The sequence below is a fragment of the Spinacia oleracea genome, chromosome 2 (assembly GCF_020520425.1).
Source record: "Spinacia oleracea cultivar Varoflay chromosome 2, BTI_SOV_V1, whole genome shotgun sequence".
In the NCBI taxonomy this organism is placed as follows: domain Eukaryota; kingdom Viridiplantae; phylum Streptophyta; class Magnoliopsida; order Caryophyllales; family Amaranthaceae; genus Spinacia; species Spinacia oleracea.
Window position 1 is genome coordinate 73,308,343 of NC_079488.1, and position 21,808 is coordinate 73,330,150.

The 21,808-nt window shown below is 35.4% G+C and overlaps 1 protein-coding gene and 1 long non-coding RNA gene across 3 annotated transcripts; one reads left to right on the forward strand and one right to left on the reverse strand.

Moving 5' to 3' along the window:
- Positions 1–4,838, reverse strand: LOC110803405 (probable purple acid phosphatase 20). Of its 2 annotated transcripts, none has more exons than XM_056837012.1 (5): positions 4,521–4,838; positions 1,586–1,877; positions 917–1,494; positions 596–684; positions 1–261 (listed from the first exon to the last, which is right to left on the reverse strand). In XM_056837012.1, the coding sequence occupies exons 1-5, from the start codon at positions 4,686–4,688 to the stop codon at positions 111–113; spliced, it is 1,278 nt and encodes a 425-aa protein (XP_056692990.1). In that variant the 5' UTR covers positions 4,689–4,838; the 3' UTR covers positions 1–110. The 2 variants fall into 2 exon arrangements, with proteins under 2 accessions (XP_056692990.1, XP_021864606.2); XM_022008914.2 differs by having other exon boundaries at positions 1–297.
- Positions 4,839–18,296: 13,458 nt separating this feature from the next.
- LOC130466994 (uncharacterized) lies at positions 18,297–21,431 on the forward strand. Its single transcript, XR_008927154.1, has 5 exons — positions 18,297–19,109; positions 19,205–19,289; positions 19,364–19,486; positions 20,143–20,207; positions 21,165–21,431. It is a non-coding gene; the product is annotated as an uncharacterized lncRNA (long non-coding RNA).
- Positions 21,432–21,808: the final 377 nt, after the last annotated feature.

The following is a 21,808-nucleotide window of genomic DNA, read 5'->3' on the forward strand; positions in this document are numbered from 1 at the left end:
TTACTCAATTACCCTTCAATTAAATATCATACGAAAATACAAAGTACTGTAGTATGTATTATTATATTTACAAAAATCAAATAAGCAATATAACCTAATTACTGAAGTAATTACTGAGGGTTACAATCCGGATGAGAAAAAAGGCTGGTTAGCCAAACTGAATCACCTGCTACTGAAAGATTATCCTGATTCCTGTGCCACGTCCACTGAGCATGGCTTGAGTTGATAACTTCCAATTGTCCATGACCAAAACTTGCTTCTCTGAAAATGGAAATCTCAGGCTTTGGATCTGTAAATCTGTCGAAAATCGGTTTAACAAAAAAATAAATAAAAATACAATAATCCTGCTCTAAATATCCCTTTCAGTAACATATCTATGGATCAGAGCTTCCTATCTAGGAATACAAGTAGAAATGGGAGCTTCCTAGCTGGATCTGCCCCTGCCTCCAAAGTGTCTACTTAAAGGTATACCCAAATATATAATAGAATTTGCATACTCTTATTACCTACAAAATGCTTTGGATATTTCAAATTTGATTCAAGAGGTTCCTTGAAAATATTCATATTAATTGAGATAAAGGCTAAGAGTACATACTTTGTGGCAAGTCCTTCACGATTGCCTCCATCTCCTATAGTGATATGTACAGGGCCACACTTGTTAGCTTTTCCATCGTAAACTCGAGTCTGTTCAACAATTCAAGTTGAAATGCAAACACCATTAGAGATAAACAATTAAAATAAGAGGATCATGCGAGTTTTATTTAAATCATTTATACATAATATATGTATGTCTTTTTTGAGCTCTTGAACCGAGCAATTAAAAATTAAAATAAGAGGATCATGCGAGTTTTATTTAAATTTGTTTTATGTCAAAACGGCACATTATGCAAACAAGGTAAGAGAGAATTTGACTTACAAAGCGCTCATAAGCGTGCACATGCCCAACAAAAATAACATCAACCCTTGCATCATAAAGTAATTGCTCCATGGCCTTTCTCATATTCACTGATTCATACTCCTTTGAGTGAGCCTTGTTAGAATTATACCATGGAGCATGGAAAAGCACCATAACCCACGGCGTCTTTTTCCTGTCAATCTTGTTCAAGTCACCCTCGAGCCATTTGTATTGACTTGAGCCTTGGCTAAAGTCGGTATAAGACCCAAGCATGATGACATGAACCTCACTTGCCACATCAAAAGAATAATATAGGTTGGAGGGAGACCCACTCTCTTCGAAAGGCATATGCCATCGAGCATTGTAGGATGTAAACGGAGTTCCATGGAGTATCGGTATCTTTTCAATCTCGTGGTTGCCATGGGTTACCATCCAAGGTCTCTGGCTAGCCAAGGGTTCCACTAGACGCCCAAATGAGTCCCATTTCGGTTGCCAATAGTCTGCGTATGATAAGTCACCTGGGAGTAAGAGCATGTCGTAATTGGCTTGTGATATGTGTTGTAGTGTTGAATCTGTCCATCCTGTCTGCCCTAAATCACCTGTTTGTGAACGTCATATATACAAAGGAATGTAAGTAATGAAAATTTCAAGACAACTTAACATATACAAAGGAAAGTAATAAGAATGTACCTATAACAACAAAATTGATGGGCAATTGAGGAGGTGTAGTCTTAAAAAAGAACTCTCGAGAAGCATCAGCACTACAAGAATAGTAATAAACCGTATTAGGGTTCAAAGGGCCAATGACAACCTCGTGGATGTGGCCAGACTTGTAAAGAAGATAGTAATAAGTTGTAGAAGTTCCAATAACAGAAGTATCATATACTCCAGATGACATACCATACTCTACTTTTGATAGAGCTGGTTTTCGAGTCATCCATGATATTCTCATTTTATCTCTTCCCACCATCGAGATATGTACCTATTCATTATAGATTAACCACCAATTAAATATTCTGAAAATGATAAAGGTTGCAACATGCGACCTTTAAGCCGTGTCACAACGATGACATGTCGTGATTATGTGTCATGATTTAAATTAGAAACTAAAATATTGAACTTATTTAATCTATTATACATTTTTCAAAAAAAAATGTAGGAAAATCTTAATATTCTAATTTATCTCTTTCTTTATATCGATTAACTTAATTATATATATTTCATAGTAAAAATATTGCATTGGTAGTAAAAATATTCTGATGACGCATAGCCTATGTGGCGTCTATATGTACCAATTAAACTCCGACACGTAAGATTGCGACACATAAATGTTGTCGCAACTTACGACATTTATATAAATTCATCATTTTTTAATCTCAGAAAACTAAGTTTCTAATTAGTTTAAATAAGAGCTATCGATTATATGTAACTAGGTTGACCGTGGGAAGTAGAATTTCCTAGGAATAAGTTTTCCCCATGTATTAGCATTTCTTAGGAAGTAGATGATATTGTTTGGTTAAACATGGGAAATAAATTCTCATGGGAAGTTCCACTTGCCTAGGGGAACCTAGGTAAGCAACTTTCTCCATTTTGTAGGAAGTGGAATTTCTTAGGAAGGGTGACTTCCCATGTTTTTGTCAAACAAATAACCCTATAATCTTTCACTTCCTAGGAAGTCATAGTTCCCATTGTATTTCATGTCAATCAAACATCGCCTTAGATATACGAAATGCCTTCTTTATCCCATGCCAAAGTGTTAAACACTATTTCCCATATTTTTTTCACCATAAAAAATCAAACAAAAGAAAATTGTAGAACTTCATAGATTAATTATGCAGTTTTATTTTTACTCATATTTTCGCATTGAACCGTTTCAGTGTCGATCAATTGACGTACACCGAAGTTATATGTGTACCAAATATATATGGCGTAATATTTCTAATTACTTTTAACATTTTACGTGGACACCAAACTTCTTAACAATTGGTTTATGAATAGCTGGAGAATCGGGATTTGTTGATTTTTCCCCGCTTGCTAGTACAATTTGATTTGGGAGATGTATACAATGCCATAAGCCCATAACAACATATGAAGTACGTAGCACTTTTTTTTTTATATTTACAAGGTAAGAATAAGGGGTCCTATTAAACCAATATTTATCACTGGTTAACTAGTCTAACTATTCAGGTATTTGCTTGAGCTACTTCCAGACATTTTACCGTTGATGGAGCTCAATCATGTGACCTCCAAGTTACAAGGTGAGCTACCCACCAATTTCACCAATTTGTGTTGTTAGTACGTACTATGTATATATGCTTGTCCTTTTGTCTAAAATTAATTAGATTAGATCATATTCTAAAAGCACACTTACAGTTTCCTTAATACATCGTTGAATACTGTATCAAACACCAATAGATAGGAACGTCAAACGAAAGATTTTTTTCTTTTTATTATAGTATATTACATCCATTTCAAAATGATCTTTACACTTTCCGTTTTAATCCGTTATAGAAGTATAATGTTTTTTACACTTAATTTTATTCAATTTTTGGATATGAAAATTTACTATCTTATCCATTTTACCCCACTATATTATAATTTTTCACCCACTTTCTCTTTCTTTATTCCTTTTTTTTTCTTACACTCACGGCTCACCCACCTTTTTACACTTTTTTACTTTATCCATATTTTATTATATTTAACCAATTTTTCTACTTTTATCTTACTATTTATACGAATAGTAACCGTAAAGATTTTTATGAAACAAAAGTATAACTTAATTTGTTCCAATTAGATGCGTATCTGTGAGGTTTTGCGTATAAAGTACAGGGCGTATGAAATGATTTGTGTGTAAACAAACTTACACATGGTCGTTGACTTGCAACATGGTGTGAGTTGTGAAACTTGTAAGTTTCGCGTGCCCTCAAAATGTGCGATTTTAATAAGACTCTTTATAGAGAATATGCCATATTGAAGTAATGCGAGGACACGTCTACGAACAACAAAATAAAACTATAATAAAATTACAGAATAAGTCGATCATGAGAAAGACTAAGCATATTGATGCAACAAAATGCAATTAAGAATGTAAATAAACAACATAGAATTTAACGTCTTTAGCTAACAATGTAATAGCTACAATCATAGGTAGATAAGAAGAAAATTTTGTTAATTTTGAGGAATACAAATTACAAATTTAATACAAGTAGGTTATGATTTAAACAGTTTATACGTTATAATACTTTCTAGGCCTCTTGATAGATGTGAAAATGACCCAAAATAATCCCAAAAAGGTAGCCCGGCAAGATCCAGTACCGGATAGTTTCGAGGGATTTAACCGATTCAAGACATATTCAACAATTATATTATTTTAAAGCAAGAGTAAGAACATTTTTGTAAAACGGAAAAGAGACTAACAGATTTAGAAAACTTTTTAATGCAAGTAAAACTAAAATTTAAAACTCGGTATCTTTTAGTTTAACCTCCCCAAAATTAAGCAGATCATTAAGGAGGAAGCTAAGTTTGAAATTAATACTACTAGCTAATTAATATATACGGAGTACTTGCACCATAAGTAAGTTAAGAAAAAGAAGAAAATTAAGAAATATAATAAAGAGGGGGTTACTTGTTGTGGAGTGGTGGAGCCTTGAGAATCCGTCGTATTTGTGCGTGTTCGATGGTTGTTGGATGCCATATCACCGGAAAATGCAGCCCAAATGACGGCGGCGATTATCATTATAAGACTTGTATTAGCCATTAAAAAAGAAGGTATTATCTTATTATCACTTCGCATCAAGATTCAAGAATATATATCAAATCAAATATATTTAGCTTCATAGATATAATTAAGATGACAAGGCGTATAAAAATACTTTTAAAATATTAAATATTGATTGGAGAAAGAAGGTGGTAAAGTGGAGTATTATGGTGCAATAAACATCTTTTCTACGTACAAAACCGTCTATATATAACCAAGGTACGTAGTGCTATGACATTGCCATTCTTATTTTTATATGTGGGCTCCACTACTTATGTTTTGTACGTGGAGGAAAGAGCATTTTTATTACGTACAATTTTAGAAATGCAAAATATGTGACTTTACACATTTTAGGGAAATTTCCAACAAAACAAACAAAAATAAGCTACTTTGTCAATTTGTACGTAATGCATATTAACTGATTTAGGAATCCGGAATCTAACATGATCATTAAGTAGTAAAGATGAGATAAATCCACTCTACCTATTCTATACTTTATTTAGAAATTAATAAAATGTTTTTCTTACAACGTTATGTAAATTTTGGATACACGTTAAATAAAGTATAAGAAAAATGTCTTCTAACTACATACGTGTATCACTTAAATGCGATGCACGAGTACTTAATTTTCTATCTCTAATTCCCGAGCTTCCTACTCTAAGGATATTGCTTTTTGCCTTTTTAGATTTCTACCTGAATAGAAAAGATTTCAATGGTTCAAAATTAGTGAGTTGTGGATGTCTTATCCTATACTTGTATACAATGGCGGAGCCAGGATTTTACGTTAGGGGGGGGGGGGGGGGGCGGTTGTTGTCGTACCAGTGATGTCGGGTTTTTTTTTTTTTTAAAAAAAACTTAATTAAATCAATTTATAGTATTAAATATGAAGTATAGTATAATCAGAAATTATAAATATGTAAAATCAATTTTATAGCCAAACATAAAAAATGAGATTTTTATGCGCTAAAAAAACATAAAAAAAATGAGATTTAGAAGGTGTAGAAAATAAAATAAAATAAAAGAAGCGCATTAAAATGTAGGGTACGAAAGGATCGAACCTAGCATTTCAAACACAATTTCGACAAACATTACAACCACTGGGGCAAGGGAAGTCTATTGCTATATTTTTATCAGAAATGATAAAGGTCGCAACATGCGACCTTTAAGCCGTGTCACAATGATGACATGGCATGTTTATGTGTCATGATTAAATTGGAAATTAAAATATTTAACTTATATTATCTATTACACTTGTTATAAAAAAAAGTAGGAAAATCTTAATATTCTAATTTGTTTCCTTATTCATATCGACTACCTTATTTACATATTTCATAGTAGAAATATTGGATTGATAGTAAAAATATTATAATGACGTGTATCCTACGTGGCGCCTATATGTACCAATTAAACTGCGACACGTAAGATTGCGACAACTAAATGTTGTCACAACTTGCGACATTTATCATCGTCCTATTTTTATTGTTTTATTATATAAGCATTTTTCTATCTTTGGGGGGCGGCTGCCCCCCCCAGCCCCCCTGTCTCCGCTACTGCTTGTATAAGAGCATCTCCAATGGTTATAGCTAGGAACTTAATTGCTTGTTATTTTTAGAAATTTTAAGTTATTAGTTTTACCATTGGAGTTGAAATAATAAATTAGCTTGACCAAGTAAATTAAGCTAATTTGTTTGAAAAAACATACTGAATGAAATAATATTAAATTAAATTAAATTAAAATATTGATTGACAAATATGACTACATTAAATATCAAGCTAGTAGCTAACCAAGTAAACTAGCTAGAAAAGAAAATAGCTTGAAATATTATGTGCATGGCATGACAAACTAATTTAGAAATTAGCTTACTATTGGAGATGATCTAAGGTTATATGGATGACTTTGTCTTCAATAATTAAATGGGATTCAGTTTCTCTCAACAATTAAGGTTAGAAATTTATTGTATTGGAACCAATGGAGGACCCAAGACTTTATTTCAGGGGTGGCATAATGTCATAAATTTGTGTATTTAAAGTGGGTAACTTGTAGGTCGTACCTTTTCAATGTTAAATTTTGTGTTAATCGATTAATTGCATGAAACTTCAAATTGGCCGAAACATTTTTTAATCAATATATATAACTAAGTGTAAAAATTTTGTACAAAATTATAGTTAACTGTAATGATTATAATAAGGATAAAGCAGTAAATGATAGAATTAAATTTATTTTGTTCTCGGCAAAGTATATTTTTTATATAGTATAGTCCAATTAAATATAAAGGTGGAAAAAAAATAAAGCAGACTATACTTCAATTGGGGTAACATAAATAAAAAATACTAAAGCTAGAGACAACAAATGAATTTATTAGAAAAGAAACGAATTAAAAAGAAAATGAATGAAACAAATAATCTGAAAATGAACAAAAAGTGATGGTCATGTTTTGTGTGTAGTTCAATTAAGTATAAAGATGGGAAAATAAAAGCAGAAAGTATTTCGATTTGTTATAAAATTAGTTAAAAAAAACTAAATAGACAATTAGTGAATTGGTTAGAAAAAGCGAATTAAAAAAATAGAAATAAAACAAATAAGATATATTTTTCAAAAAATTCCAAAACTAAAACTTAACTTCCAAAACTCTTCAAAAAGTTACAAAAAATTATTTATCATATTTAGGTGTGACACCTTCAATTCAGGCACGAAGCTAATTATAAAAAAATATCACAATATACTTCGTACACAACCCTTGGCCAAGCGGTGCTAAAAACAGTACTCTCTCCGTATTTATTTAAGAGATACATTTGGCTGGGTACGGGTATTAAGAAAAAGAATTAAATGAATTAAAGTAATAAAACAAGTGGGGTTGAGTAGATATTTTAATAGTAAAACAATTGGGGACCATGTCATTTAAGGGGGTGGGGTGTAGATATATTATTTAATTAGATGTGGGGGTGAGGGTGGGGTGTAGATATATTATTTAATTAGATGGTGGGGTTGATAAGTTATTAAAAATGGCAAGTGTATCTCTTAAATAAATACGACCGGAAAAGACAAGTGTATCTCTTAAATAAATACAGAGGGAGTATTATTTTTCTTTAAAGAACCACGACGTCGGCGATTTACTAAACATCTTAAAACCACCTTTAAACTTCAAATTAATTAATTATCAAAAAAAATTGAGAAACTTAGTGTAAAATAACCCAAACAGTAAGATAAAATAAGCGGTAGTTTAAGAACAAAACCGATTAAGCGTAAAACATACTCCGTATGATACTAAACCAAATTAAGTCAAACATTAATTGGGAAAAGTTAAGCACTAAACCAAAACATATGTTGGACACAACTGGTAGTAACGCACATCATGAGCTTGTTGCAGCCATCAATGACATTGCTTATCTGATCAACTGGTGGTTTAGCATATTCCCTGGAGCGTAACTTGGTACGTGGCTCATCAGCTTGCAGGTCATGCTCTTGCTATGACAGTTGAACACGGGCTACTGTAACTGTCAAATGTAGAAGCCAAACCACTGTCAACATGAAATTCAGACTCCACTTCAGCATCACTAGTTCCAGAAACATTCTCACTTCTAGAAGCAGTATCACCAAATGAGCTGGAATTCTCAGTTGCATTTTATTGGAGTACAAGCAGCATCATGAGTATTATGTGGATCCGCACAATCAGGCAGTCGGATGGAAATCGAACTCATAGGCTCAGTTATATCGACATAAACATCATCCAAGAAAGCTTCCATTTCACGGAAGGTATCCTCATAGCTCATGCACCTCAAGCTTTTACTCGGCATCCTCATAGAGCTTCTAGAATCCTTGCGAGCTAGGACAGTCATTATTGCATATCTTTCTCAGTATGTCTAGCTTCTAGACCTGTTTCAATATGGATCAAGGGGGGGAAATACAAGCTTATTAGTTATGTTTCATCATTGATGAAATGCTAATGGCTCAGAACCAGAAACCATACTGATAAACAAATCAGTAGTTGAATCCAAGTTTGTTAAAATTCAGATATTAATTACAATATGATCAAGGAACACAATAGAGTGAAGGGAAGGAATATCTGATAGTTCAATTATAATACAGAATGTGAATAGGACAGATGCCAAACAGAACATAGCTTGCTCAAAACATACTTTGTATCAAACAAAAGTAGTGTATCATTCATTATGAAAACTCCTGCGACATAAGTCCAATCAATCTTGATTTAAGGTTCCTTATGAAACTAAAACCTGTTAAGAAAACCTTGTTATAGATGTCACAAAAAGAAAAAAGAAAAAAGAAAAAAACTTGTTCTACATCCAAACTTTTGTCAGTTTTCAATAAGCTTTCGTTTGACTCTCTGAGTTTCTCGTTTCCAAGAAAGAATACTCTTAATACGCCATTAATGACAGCTATTCTTACTCAAATTCTTCAAAGTTCACTATCAATGACATTTCCTTCTCACATTAGACCTTAACGAACAATAGAGTTACCATATTTCATTAACCTCTGAAAGCTACCCCCTCCCACCCTACCCTCGTGATAAAAGCTAAATCCCTGATTAATCTTTTTGTCCCATATTAGTTGCCACAAACTCCTTGTTATACTCCCTCCGTCCCTAAGATTGTACCGAATGCTTCTATTCACTTCGTTATTAAGAATTGAGTAAGCTCAAAACCAAGTGGGTAGATAGATTTATCTTTTAGTTAAATTAAATAATAGTGAGTAGTGAGGAGAGAAATGTGTGGACCACCACCCAGATAAGTATGGGCCAAACAAATAGGGACATCCATTTATGGTATATGGGGTAATCTTTTAGGGACGGAGGAAATAGTCTCCAAGGTATAAAACTTTCCGCACATATATTTTCAATTTTGTATTGAAAAATGTTACTAAAAGTACATTTTTTGAAAATAGACACTGAAATGAATCGAAATATCTAACAAGTCCTACATGACTATATTTTTCCTTACATTTGAATGAGAACTAATGGTCAATGTTTGTGAGATTTGACGTTGCAGAAGCCTTATTGGCAATAAAGAGTATAAAATTTAAGTATGACTCTTAGCTTGTCATAATGTATTTGAAATTGTTGTAGCTTTACCCACCAATCTCATCTATACCAGCACAAAACAATTATGCTATCATTATGGACACTATTTTAGATAAATTTTAAGCACTTCCTCAAAAAAAAAAAAAATTAAGTTAGGGGTGTAGATGAGCTGATTAAGCTTGTTTGGGTTCAGTTATTTGATAAGTAACAAGACGGTAAACAAGTTTTAAAACCCGTTTAAAAGATCATGAACGCAAAAATTGGTACATTTGTTCACAAACTTTTATGAACTCTTTTATTTAAGTTGATGAACGAGCTCAATAAGTTTCTTAAAATTGGCTCATTTTGTTCTTTAAAACTTATTTTTTCAATTATTTTCAAAAAATCTAAAATCAAACATTATAATATCACCAACAATTTACCACATATAAACTTTTTTAGATATAATCATACACCGACTTTTCTTTCCCCGATTAATCCGCATCAGTGAAGACATCCCTTAAACAAATGAAGTGTAGAATAATGATCTTTTTCTAAAAAAGAAATAAAAACCTTAACTATTGTGAACACTCCAACTCCACATTATTAGGCACAGACTCTCAAAGGTTGAATCTTTTCTTCAAAGAAGGCATTCAAAACTCAATACGTGATACTCGTACTAGAATAATTGAAGAGCATAGCTATAAAATTCCAAAAGCTTGCTTATTAACAAAGCTCCTTTATTTGCTTGGCTCAATAAATAAACTAGATTTTCATAAGACAAACTACTAAATGAACCGAGCTCAAACAAATAGGTGAAAACTCAGACTCGCCTGACTTAAATACACCTACACCTGAACAACGTACTACTTGACTCGACTCAGCTCATTCACACATCAAAATTCTGAAACTCAGACTAGACTAACTTAAATGAACTTAAACAATATTGGCTTGACTTAGCCCACTCACATATCAAAAATAACTCAGACTCGCCTAACTTGAAAGAACCTGAACAATGTAGTATTTGGCTTGACTCAGCTCATTCACGCATCCTAAGTCTAATGGTAGGGTCAATAGAGGCGCCCGCCTTGGGCCCATAAGAGACTTAAAACAAGACCAAAACAAAACCAACAAAAGACCCAACAGAGTATATATTGTTCCGGTGTTGTAACGGTGGAAACAATGGGCTTCGAATGAAGGCCCTTTCATGTGTGTCGAAGATCTTGCTAGCTTGAATGAGTTGTGTCCGAATTCACATGCATAAAGACAAAGTTACTAGCCTCGTGGGTGTTTCCGAGGAAAGCCCCTCCGATGCCTAAGTAAGAACGATGCTCGGTTTCTAGAGAGAAGTTCTCTAGAGAGTAGTCTTAAGGCGATAAATTGGACGTACCTTGAGGTGTGAGCCTTGGCGGCCTATTTATAGTGTTTGTGTAATAAATGCCCATAGGTCAATTATTGCTGTTGGGCCTTGGGCCTTGGTTGGTGGCTGATCAGCCCCTTTTGGAGTGTAGTGGGTTTGATGTTGTTGATATTGAGCCATTGTGCTTTGGACTTAGTGGCCCAATTGGAAGCCAATTGGGAGCCCAAACAACATGCCCCCCAGACCAGACCCATTTAGAATTAAATGGGTGGGTTTCCAGATGTCAGAAGTCCAAAAGCTCCCTCTCATTTTTTGAAAAAGAGACGATTTGAATTCGTAAATTGATGACAAGTGTTGAGAAGTGTCCTCGAAAGTGTTTTCGATTGGTTGGTTGGGAATAAAGTGGAAGTTGGGTGATTTTTAGAACGTGGCCTATAAATATCGCACCCTTTTCCTTATTTCAAACTTTATTCGCTCAAAAACTTTCCAAATTTCTCAAGAATTCCGGTGGTTTCTTCGAGTGTTTTCTTCAGATCTTCGCAAATTCGCTGAGAATCTGCTTCGGGATCTTACTTTGTTCATTTCATCGGCGTTTTTCGTGTCGGGAAAGGTAATTTTGTTTCCCGTTTTCGTTTCTTTTTTCTTTCTACCTTTTTCTGTGCTTTTCGCCATGGCTGGGGGGAGATGGAAGAAGAAGTCTGGTGTGGTGTCCTCCTCTAGTGACGAGGAAGAGAATCGGGTTCCTGAGGGGAAGGTAAAGCAGGTCTCTTCCGAGGTTGATGCCGAAGAACGCTCGGAGAGTGGAGCTCGCGCTGAGTCCAGTCAAGGAACTGGTATTACTGGACGCTTTCCGATTCGGTCTTTCTTTCCGAGGAGATGGGAAGAAGCTGACCCAGCGGGGAGCCTCGTGCCCCTCTTCAATGACCCATGCGAGATTGATGGGCCTGATGGTACGGCAGTTGATGGACATTGGTTAGTTGATGCGAGAAAGGGGCATTATCATCGACTGGCCGAGGATCTTTATGGTATTCAGTACGCCTTAGGCTACTGGTGCGAGCTCCCTACTCTGAAGCATGCAAGGGTGACTCGTCCTCCCCCGTGTTAGTTTATGATTCATATGACAAAACATAAATCATGCGGAAAAACCATAAATCCAGGAAAGCATATTATTTACACATAATCATTTAGCATAGTTTAGATGCATACACTTTGTTGCGTGCCTTCCCTAGCTGCGCCCGAACCGAACAAGAACAAGTCTTTAGGACTCCAAATGTCGTCCCTCCGTAGATAGTCCACAGCACGTCCGGATCCGCCTTAAGCTTGACCAACTAGGATCGCCCTTAAGGTACTTAGAATTTTCGGCTATTGTAGGCAATTGTATGACTGAATTTTTGCTCTCAAAAATCACTTTGAATACTTGAATTGTTTCTATAAATTATGACCCTATGCACCTATTTATAGAGGTATGGAAAAGGAACTGGAATCCTATTAGGATACGAATTAATTAAACTAGAATCCTAATAGAATTCTTATTTAATTAATTAATTCATCCTTTTAGGTTTAGGAATTCTAATCATATGTCGAAACCTGATAGCTTTAGGATTCGTATAGCACACAAACACACACACGCACGCACAGCAGCCCACGAGGGGCGCCATAAGCGCGCGCGCAGCCCGCGAGCTCGCAGCCTATTGCCACGAGGCCCACACGCAGCAGCAGCCTTGGCGCGCGCTGGGCCTGCCTTGCGGTGGGCCTGGCGCAGACTTGGCTGGTGCGTTGTGGCGCGCTGGCTTGCTGGGCGATGGCCCGGCTTCGTGCTGGGCCTTCGTCTGGCAGGCCTCGTCCGATGCTAATTCGTACGATACGCTTCCGATTAATTTCCCGATTCCGGAATTCATTTCCGATACGAACAATATTTAATATTTCCAATTCCGGAATTAATTTCCGTTTCGAACAAATATTTAATATTTCCGTTTCCGGAATTATTTTCCGATTCCGACAATATTTCCGATTCTGACAATATTTCCGTTTCCGGCAATATTTCCGATTCCGGCAATATTTCCATTTCCGATAATATTTTCCGATACGTACCATGTTTCCGTTTCCGGCAACATCTACGACTTGGATAATATTTATATTTCCGATACGATCCATATTTCCGTTTCCGACAATATCATCGTTTCCGGAGTACTCATTTCTTGCCTTGTGACGATCTCAGCTCCCACTGAAACCAAGATCCGTCGATTCCGAATATCCATAGATGGAGTATTTAATGCCATTAAATACTTGATCCGTTTACGTACTATTTGTGTGACCCTACGGGTTCAGTCAAGAGTAAGCTGTGGATTAATATCATTAATTCCACTTGAACTGAAGCGGCCTCTAGCTAGGCATAGCTCACTTGATCTCACTGAATTATTAACTTGTTAATTAATACTGAACCGCATTTATTATACTTAATATTATATGCATACTTGGACCAAGGGCACTATTTCCTTCAGTCTCCCACTTGTCCTTAGGGACAAGTGTGCATTTCCTAATTCCTTTGTCGCTCGATGCTTGCTCTTGAACATAAGGTAAGAGTTGTCATCCTTATTATGTCCAGAGGTGTTCCTCGGTTTCAGAGTTCAACTGATCAAATAAACAGATAATCATAGCCTATGATTCATCCGAGCACGGCCATGCATTTCACAGTTTCTAGCTCTCCGAGTGGCCTTGTACAACTTTTAAGCATCTCATCATGATTTATGGGAGGACAATCCCAATCTTGCGATCTTGAGATTAGACTTCGTTTGATAGGTGATTACCTGAGCGTTGCCTTTATAGCCTCCTTTTACGGTGCGACGGTTGGTCAACGTCAAAGCAACCATTTCTCAAACAAGTAATCTCAAATCACTCATGTAATCCCCCGTAAATTTATAAATTTTATTAATGTATTTTAACATATAGTTAATTATATTTAAATAGAATTTACGAATTATTATCGGAATTATTATTATTTATTTTTTTTTTTTAAAAAAAAATATTTATTAATAATTTGTCGTTTAATAATTATTCGTTTAATGAAAATAATTCTTATAAATAATTCTTGTTTATTCTTTTTATGCTTCAATGTTTGATATTTTATGATTATTTTGAGAGATGGGTAGCATAGAAAAGGGCATATAGAATAGAAGCATTGTGTCTGCATTATGTCAACAAGATTGTACTTTCTCTACCTGCTAACTGTTGTGTCTTTCCTATGCTTTGCAATTGCTATATATTCTTACTTATTGTGTATTGTGGGATCATACGGTAAGTGAGAGTACTAATTACTAACATAGAAACTATGTTTAATTGTTATAGATCACTAATCATGTCTGGCGTGGAAAAAAAAAATAGAATAAGGAGCAACTCCGATCTTATTAATCTTGAGTGATGATGAAAAAGTGATGAATTATGAACCTGACAATAGTAGAATTCGTAGTGTAGAGCGCATTTGTCGCGAAGTAATGAAAACAAGTGCATATGGTAGTGATGATGAGGCAATTCGTGAGTATGACCGTGCTGTGGGTCAAACAAAAATGGATATCTACAAAGCCTTTCTGAGGGTTGAATCAGATTCTGAGCCTGAGATTGAGTTTGAGTTTGAGCCTGAGCTAGAGGAAAATAATCATCAACTTCAAGGTCTACGAAGATCCTCAAGGCCAAGAAAATAAGCTTATTATTTTGATATGGATAATGATGATGAACTTAAATATGAGCTATTCACCCTAGAAGGTTATAGCGAATCAAAGGACAAGTCTGATGATGTCTCCCTTTAGCCTTGTTTACATATTTAGTTGTGTGTGAGAAAAATGTTGGACAATTCGCCCAACCATAGTTTATGTTTATATCATAGAACTTTTATTTTATTTTGAGGACAAGTGTGTTGTTAATATTTAGGGATTGTTATAAACATTCTTTTGAGGAATACAAGTTAGATTATTGATTATCCAAAGGATCAAAAGTTTATTTTGGGACGCAAGGGGAATGTTTCTTCTTTTATGCTACCTTGTTATTCCTGATGATTGGACTGTGTTTCTTATTTCTCAGTTGAATGCCCTGTATGTGAATATCATTCATAAATGATTGAGGGGATTACCTTCGTAAATAATTGTTGCACTTCGTAAATGTTTGTTTATTTTACGTGAATTTTGGATGTTGGTGTGATATTACTTTGCTAGAGGATAATATAAGTAAAGTTTTGAACCTGAATTAGAGTATATTAATTTCAGGTCGCGTTCTAGGATGACCAACAGTAATGACCTAGCTGTTGTTTTTCGCCTCTTGGTGGAAAAACTAGCCCATGAAAGAACTGAGCGCTCCGATTCTGCAGGAGACATGTTTGAAAGACTTGCGAAAGTTAAGCCACCATACTTCGAGGGGCAAGCAGACCCGACCTTCCTAGAAAACTGGATTAGGGAGTTTGAAAAACTATTTTGGGTGGTAAACTGTCCTGAAAATATGAAAGTAGGTCAAGTCGCCCTTTACCTAAAAGATGAGGCCGATCTATGGTGGAAAGAGAATGGAACTAGGCTAAGTGTTGTTGAAGGATTTAATTGGGACTCATTTGTTGTTGCATTGAGGGAAAAGTTTTATCCTCCTTTCATAGCAAAACGAAAAGCGCAGGAATTCATAAACCTGGGGATGGGGAGTATGACCATCGCTGAATATTATAGCAAATTTATAGCGCTGTCGGAGTTTGCACCTGAGGTTGTAGCCACAGAAGAGATAAAGGCTCAGAGGTTTGAGCAAGGGTTGACCGATGAGATCCAGTTAGGATTAGGTGGAGAAACCCTTACACCTTTAGATAATGTGTATGAGAGAACCGCTCATATTTATGGTTTTCAGTCCATAAGGGACAAGAAAAATGTTGTTGGAAAGAAAAGAAAAGTGTTTAATGTCCGGGAAAACCAAGGGAATTTCAAAAAGAATATGAATGAGAATAGGAATGGGAATGGAAATGGAAATTATCGAGGAGGAAACAGTCAGGGGCACAACAATAGGAGTCAATCCGTGAGAATGTATCACTGCAAGAGGTGCAACAATAATCACCCTGGTAAGAATTGCAAAGGAGAATTAGTGACCTGCAACTATTGTCAGAAAAGGGGGCATAGGGAGTATGAGTGCTTCACTAAGCACAGAAAGGAACAAAATAGTAATGGAGATGGGAACCAAGTGAGATTTAACCAGTCTGGAGGTCAAAATTCAAAGCCTGGAGGGGCACAAAACAATCAAGAGAACTATAATAAACCTGCAAATGATAACAACAACCAGAATAAGGCTCCAGGAAAACCGTTCATGATGACTAGAAATGAAGCTGAACATTCTGCAGACGTAGTTCATGGTACTTTTTCTATTAACTCCGTGCTAGTTAAAACATTATTTGATTCGGGAGCAACCTATTCTTTCGTTTTGTCATATGTTATTAAGAGTCTGAATTAGTAGATTTTGAAATGATTGATTTACCTGTTAGTATACCTACTGGTGTAACCATAAGGTGTATAAGATTATTTAAGAACTTGCCTTTGAAGATAAAAGATTGCGTTTTCCCTTCTGATTTGATAAAAGTTTAATCTGAGGGACCTGGATGTAATTCTGGGGATGGACTGGCTAAGTTTGTACAAGGCTAAGGTAGACTGTGAAATGCAGAAAGTAAGTTTAAGGAACCCTATTGAAAGGTTGAGCTCATGTAGATGTTTTGAGAAGTCCAAGAACCTTAGTTATTTCTGTAATGCAAGTGAGGAAATTGATGAATAGAGAGTGTGAACGATTTTTCTGTAGTGTGTTAGAGGTGAGTAAAGAAGTTGGAGTTAAAATTGAGGATGTTGCCATTGTGAGTGGATTCATTGATGTGTTTCCGAGCGAAATTGCAAGTATGTTACCAGCTAGAGCATTTGAGTTCTCTATAGAGTTAAATCCTGAAACGACACCTATAAATTATCTAATTAGGACACAATTGCAAGAGTTGTTTCGTTAAGGAGTATGTTAGGCCTAGTGCGTCACCGTGAGGAGCTCCTGTGTTGTTTATTAAGGAGAAAGATAAGAGTATGGAATTATGCATCGAATTTAGGGAACTAAATACCATCAAGAACAAGTACCCTTTGCCTAGGATAGATGACATGTTGGATTAATTGAATTGGGCGAGTGTGTTCTCGAAAACTGATTTGTGTTTGAAGTACCACCAATTGAGAATAGCTGATAAGGGCCTAAGACCTCATTAGGATTCGTATTGTCATTGTGGGTTTAGAATAATGTCTTTTGGGTTAACCAATGCACCTGCATTAACTATGGATTTGATGAATAAGTTTTTCCACGAATTCCGAATTAAGTTCGTTATTATGTTATAAATGATATCCTAATTTATTCAAGGAATGAGAAAGAGCATGACAAACACTTGAGGATTATTTGGAGATGTTTAGAAAGAATCTACTTTTATTAAATGAAGTATACAAATCTTGAAGTTATGTGTGTATAAGTGACAACCGACAGAAAAGTGAAGGACTAAATTGATTGAGAACTATGTTACGTAAGGGAATAAATTTAAGAGAAAATTTGAGTGGTCCAGGATCGTTAGAAATAATTTGGCGTCTTGAAAAGGTGAAAGGAAATATATGAATTGGTGAAAGAGCTAGGAGTTGTGCCCAAAAGTTATACATCCGTGAAAGACATAATGAGGTTTGGTAAAAAGGAAAAGTTGACCAGAAGGAATCCCTGTAGATCCTGCTAAGATTCAAGCTGTGAGTGAGTGACCTATTCCAAGAACGTTTGACTTCCGCATTCGTTATCGTGTTAGTTGAAACCTTATGAGGCTAATTAACCTACTCATGACCTATAGCTAGCTGCTATTATGTTCGCTTTGAGGTTTAGAGACATTACCTTTAGGGGAAAACAATTGAGATCCTTACCAACCATAAAAGTCTGAAACTTTGGCAAAAAGGTCTAGTGAACTTGGGGACGACATTGAAAATGAGTACTGCTTTCCACCCTGCGATCAACGGACAAACTGAGATTACTAACAGAAAATATGTTGAGAGACTGTGTTATTGACTTTAAAAGTAATTGGGAAGACCATCTAGATTCGATTGAATTTCTTGCAACAATAGTTACTATGTGAGCTTTAAGATAGCACCTATTGAGGCATTGTGTGGAAAGAAGTGTAGAAATCCCACTTGCTACGATTTTAGTGGAAATATAGCATTGGGGAGAAGATTCGATGAAGTAGAAATATCCAAAGTTATTCCCTGAGATGAGTTACGAGGGCGTAACTCGTTTTCTTTAAGAGGGGTAGAATGCGATAGAAATTCGCGCTTTTTACCTATTTTTATGGTATTTTTATGCATTTTTATGCTTATTTTAGCAAATTATGCACGTTGACGCAAGTAATTAGATTCTCTGCATAAGAAAAGCGTGTTCATGAGTAACACAAACAACTTTAAGTTGGCAAAAGAGTGCACATGAGTGGCACAAGTACTTCTTTAGTATGAATAAGTTGAAAACTTTTGAAAAAGGTGTGAATTTCCGTGTCAAGTTTCGGGACGAAACTTCTTTTAAGAGGGGTAGATTGTAATCCCCCGTAAATTTATAAATTTTATTAATGTATTTTAACATATAGTTAATTATATTTAAATAGAATTTACGAATTTTAGAAATAAATATGTAATTAACGAATATTTATTTTTATATATTTTAAATATTTCAACGATTTATGAAATCAAAAATAATTTTAGAATTTTCCGTTGAAAAGAATTAGAATTACAAAAACACGTTCGATTGAATTTAGAAAACAATCCTAAGCGGTGTTGATTCAAGTTCTAAACTAAATCCTAACTCTAGCCCAATTGGGTGAAGCCCAAAATAACAAAAAGCCATAACACTTTACTCCATCCTCTTTCTATTTCACGTGAAAAACCAAAAACCCCAAAACCCTTTCCCTCCTCAATTTCACGTAAAGAAAAAGAGAACAGAACCCCCTCCTTCAATTCTCCCTCACGCTGCTTCCCTTGCTGCTGCCCAGCCGCCGACCACCTATCGCCGCCGCGACCACCGTCCTCGTCGTCGGTAATCTCTTCTTCCTTCCGGTTTTCCTTTTCTTGATTTGTTGTCCCTTTCGTTTCTCGCCTCCCTAATGCTCGTGGTTCTGTTGCGTGAGTCAGCCGCCACCGAGCTGCGACCACCACCGCCCACCGTGCAGCGCCAGCCGTGCCACCAACCGCGTTCAACACCGCTGCCCAGCTGCCGGTATCTCTCATTCTCTCACCTCTTGCTTCGTCCTTCCCTTTTGCCCCTTAACCGTGTTCTGCTTTCTTGCACAGCACCACCGGCAACCACCGTGCAGACACCACCGTCCGCCGCACTCCTCCGACCAGTGCCGCCGCCCATCTCTGCTGCCGCGCCGCCCTGCCCGCCGGCCAGCACCTCCCTCTCTCCCATTTTTGGTTATTTCTAAACCCTTAAAACTAATTAATGTTTAATTATGTTTTAATAATTTGATTTATGTTCTTGAATTAAATTTATAATCTTTATGGTTTGAATATGATTTTCAGATTTGGTGTTGATATTAAAAACGAATTAATTTTCAGTTTTGATTAATTAAAATTAAGTTAGGGCTTAATCATGATTTATTAATTTGAATTATGTTTTCTTGAATTAAAGTTATGGGTTTTGTGATTTAAATTATAAATTTAAGATTATATGAATTTTATAATAAAGTTATTAATTTTCAGATTATCTAATTACATTGTAATATTGGTTTGTTATTGTTTAAAGTATGAAATTCAAGGCTTTTATGATTATTAATCATGATAGGTTGAGTATGAATTATTGAATTGGTTGTTTTGAGATACTAGGAACGTAGATTGACCTTGGTGAAGCTTTTAAATGAATTTATATTGCTGAAAATTTAAAGTACGATGTTTGCAAAAAGTTTTCAACGAATTTCAATCACTAGTTCAATAATTATGATGCTAGGAAAGCAAATGTTTAAGTTTTGATATTGGGGAAAATTCTAAATATGTTTAGGATGTATTTAGAATGCTTTGTTATTGTTGTGAGTTATTAGAAGTTGATTGGGAATCTTTATTGGTTGCTTTAGGCGGAGAATTCTCTCTAGGCGACTTTTGAAAGTGTTAAAGTGGCCTATTAGTTTGTTTACACAAGGTACGTACATACCTGTGTGCTTGGAATGTGTGCTAATTGTTGAAACCATGTTGAATTGTTGATAAACTTGGTTATGTTGATATTGTTGATGAACTTAGTCAGGTTGAAATTGCATGTTTAATACTGTTGGATGGACATATTAAACCTATATTGCATTTTGAGGATTTTAACATGTTAGTATGGATGATTGATGCAAACATGTTTGATTGGGAACACTAGATTACTTATATATAATTCAGATCAGTTGATTGTTGTTCCCTTTTAGCTTTTCACTACTTTATGAGGGCGGAGGACCTTATTTAGTAAGTTGAAACCTTATACCCATATTCAGGGGTTGATCAGTATTAAAGAAAAGATTGGAGTTAATTGGAATGAGTCTTGTTTGATGCCTTTGTGATCACTTACTCAATTCCAAGATAAAAACAGTTATAAATAAATGTGAGTTGCATGCCTTATGTGATTGTTGAGTCATAACAGGGTGTCAATTTGTAAATCACGTAAAGTGAAACTGAGTAGCAATAGCTTTAGACTGTGCACGTCTAAAGTGACGGACAAACAGGAGTTGGGGTTCATGGTGGTAGCCCATGGCCTTTCATTCGGACCGGATTGATCACCGCGTCCTATTTTCAGTCAAACGTTCCTCGATATCGCAGGTCACTGAGGTTACGGAGTCGCGCCCGTACCTCGTCTAGCTAGAAAACTCGGTCCATTGCCTATTTCAATTAAAATAATATTATTGTTATAAAAGTCTAGTCCAGTCTAGCCTAGTCTAGTTAAGTATGGTCGTCAGATTATCATGCTTTGTCTGCCCTTAATTATGTTTAATAGTATCATGTTAGGATTACTATTATTGCTTTAGTATGTAGTACTCAGCTTTGCTGATTACGTGCTTTGTTTGTGTGTGTTGATCATGGCTATGCCTTATTGATCCTGTGATGACCCATCTTTGGTGAGCAGTCTCTAAGGATCAATAAGCGTTGCCCATCTACAGGTTTGAAGATGATGCATCATTGGGATCGGGATTAGAGAGCTTGTAGTTCATTTGATTTTCTAAGTTGGTTTTGGTTTGTTTAAGTGGACTCTAAAACTTATTGAATTAGTAACATTAACTTTGTTTTTCGTTGATTGGTTTTTGGGATTTATTCTGAAAATGATTATTTATAAACCTACAGTTAGTTTTATGTTTTCCGCTGCAAAATTCTGAATAAGCCGTTACGTTTTCACACGGGCGATAATGCCTTGATAATTCTCTACGTTTTATATTAAAATGTTCTTTTAGAAAAGAGAGAATTGTCGGGGTGTTACAACTCAGGTATTGAGGATTTAGTGTCTAATAATTTTAATGAAATTTACTTATGACAGATTTTCATCTCTTACAGTAAAGTTTCATAGGTCTTGTCCGATACTAGTCTTCCCAAAGTAAGTATCTATGCAAATGATTATGACATTGCCATGTCCACATAGTTCAAGAAACAGAACTACTAGTCATCTTGCATTCTAATCGTCTAACGTTTTCTATGCGTCCAATTTTATAGAAAACTCCGACTAGGGACCATTTTCAACCTTTGACATTCAAGTTCACTTGATAGACATTTCTTAGT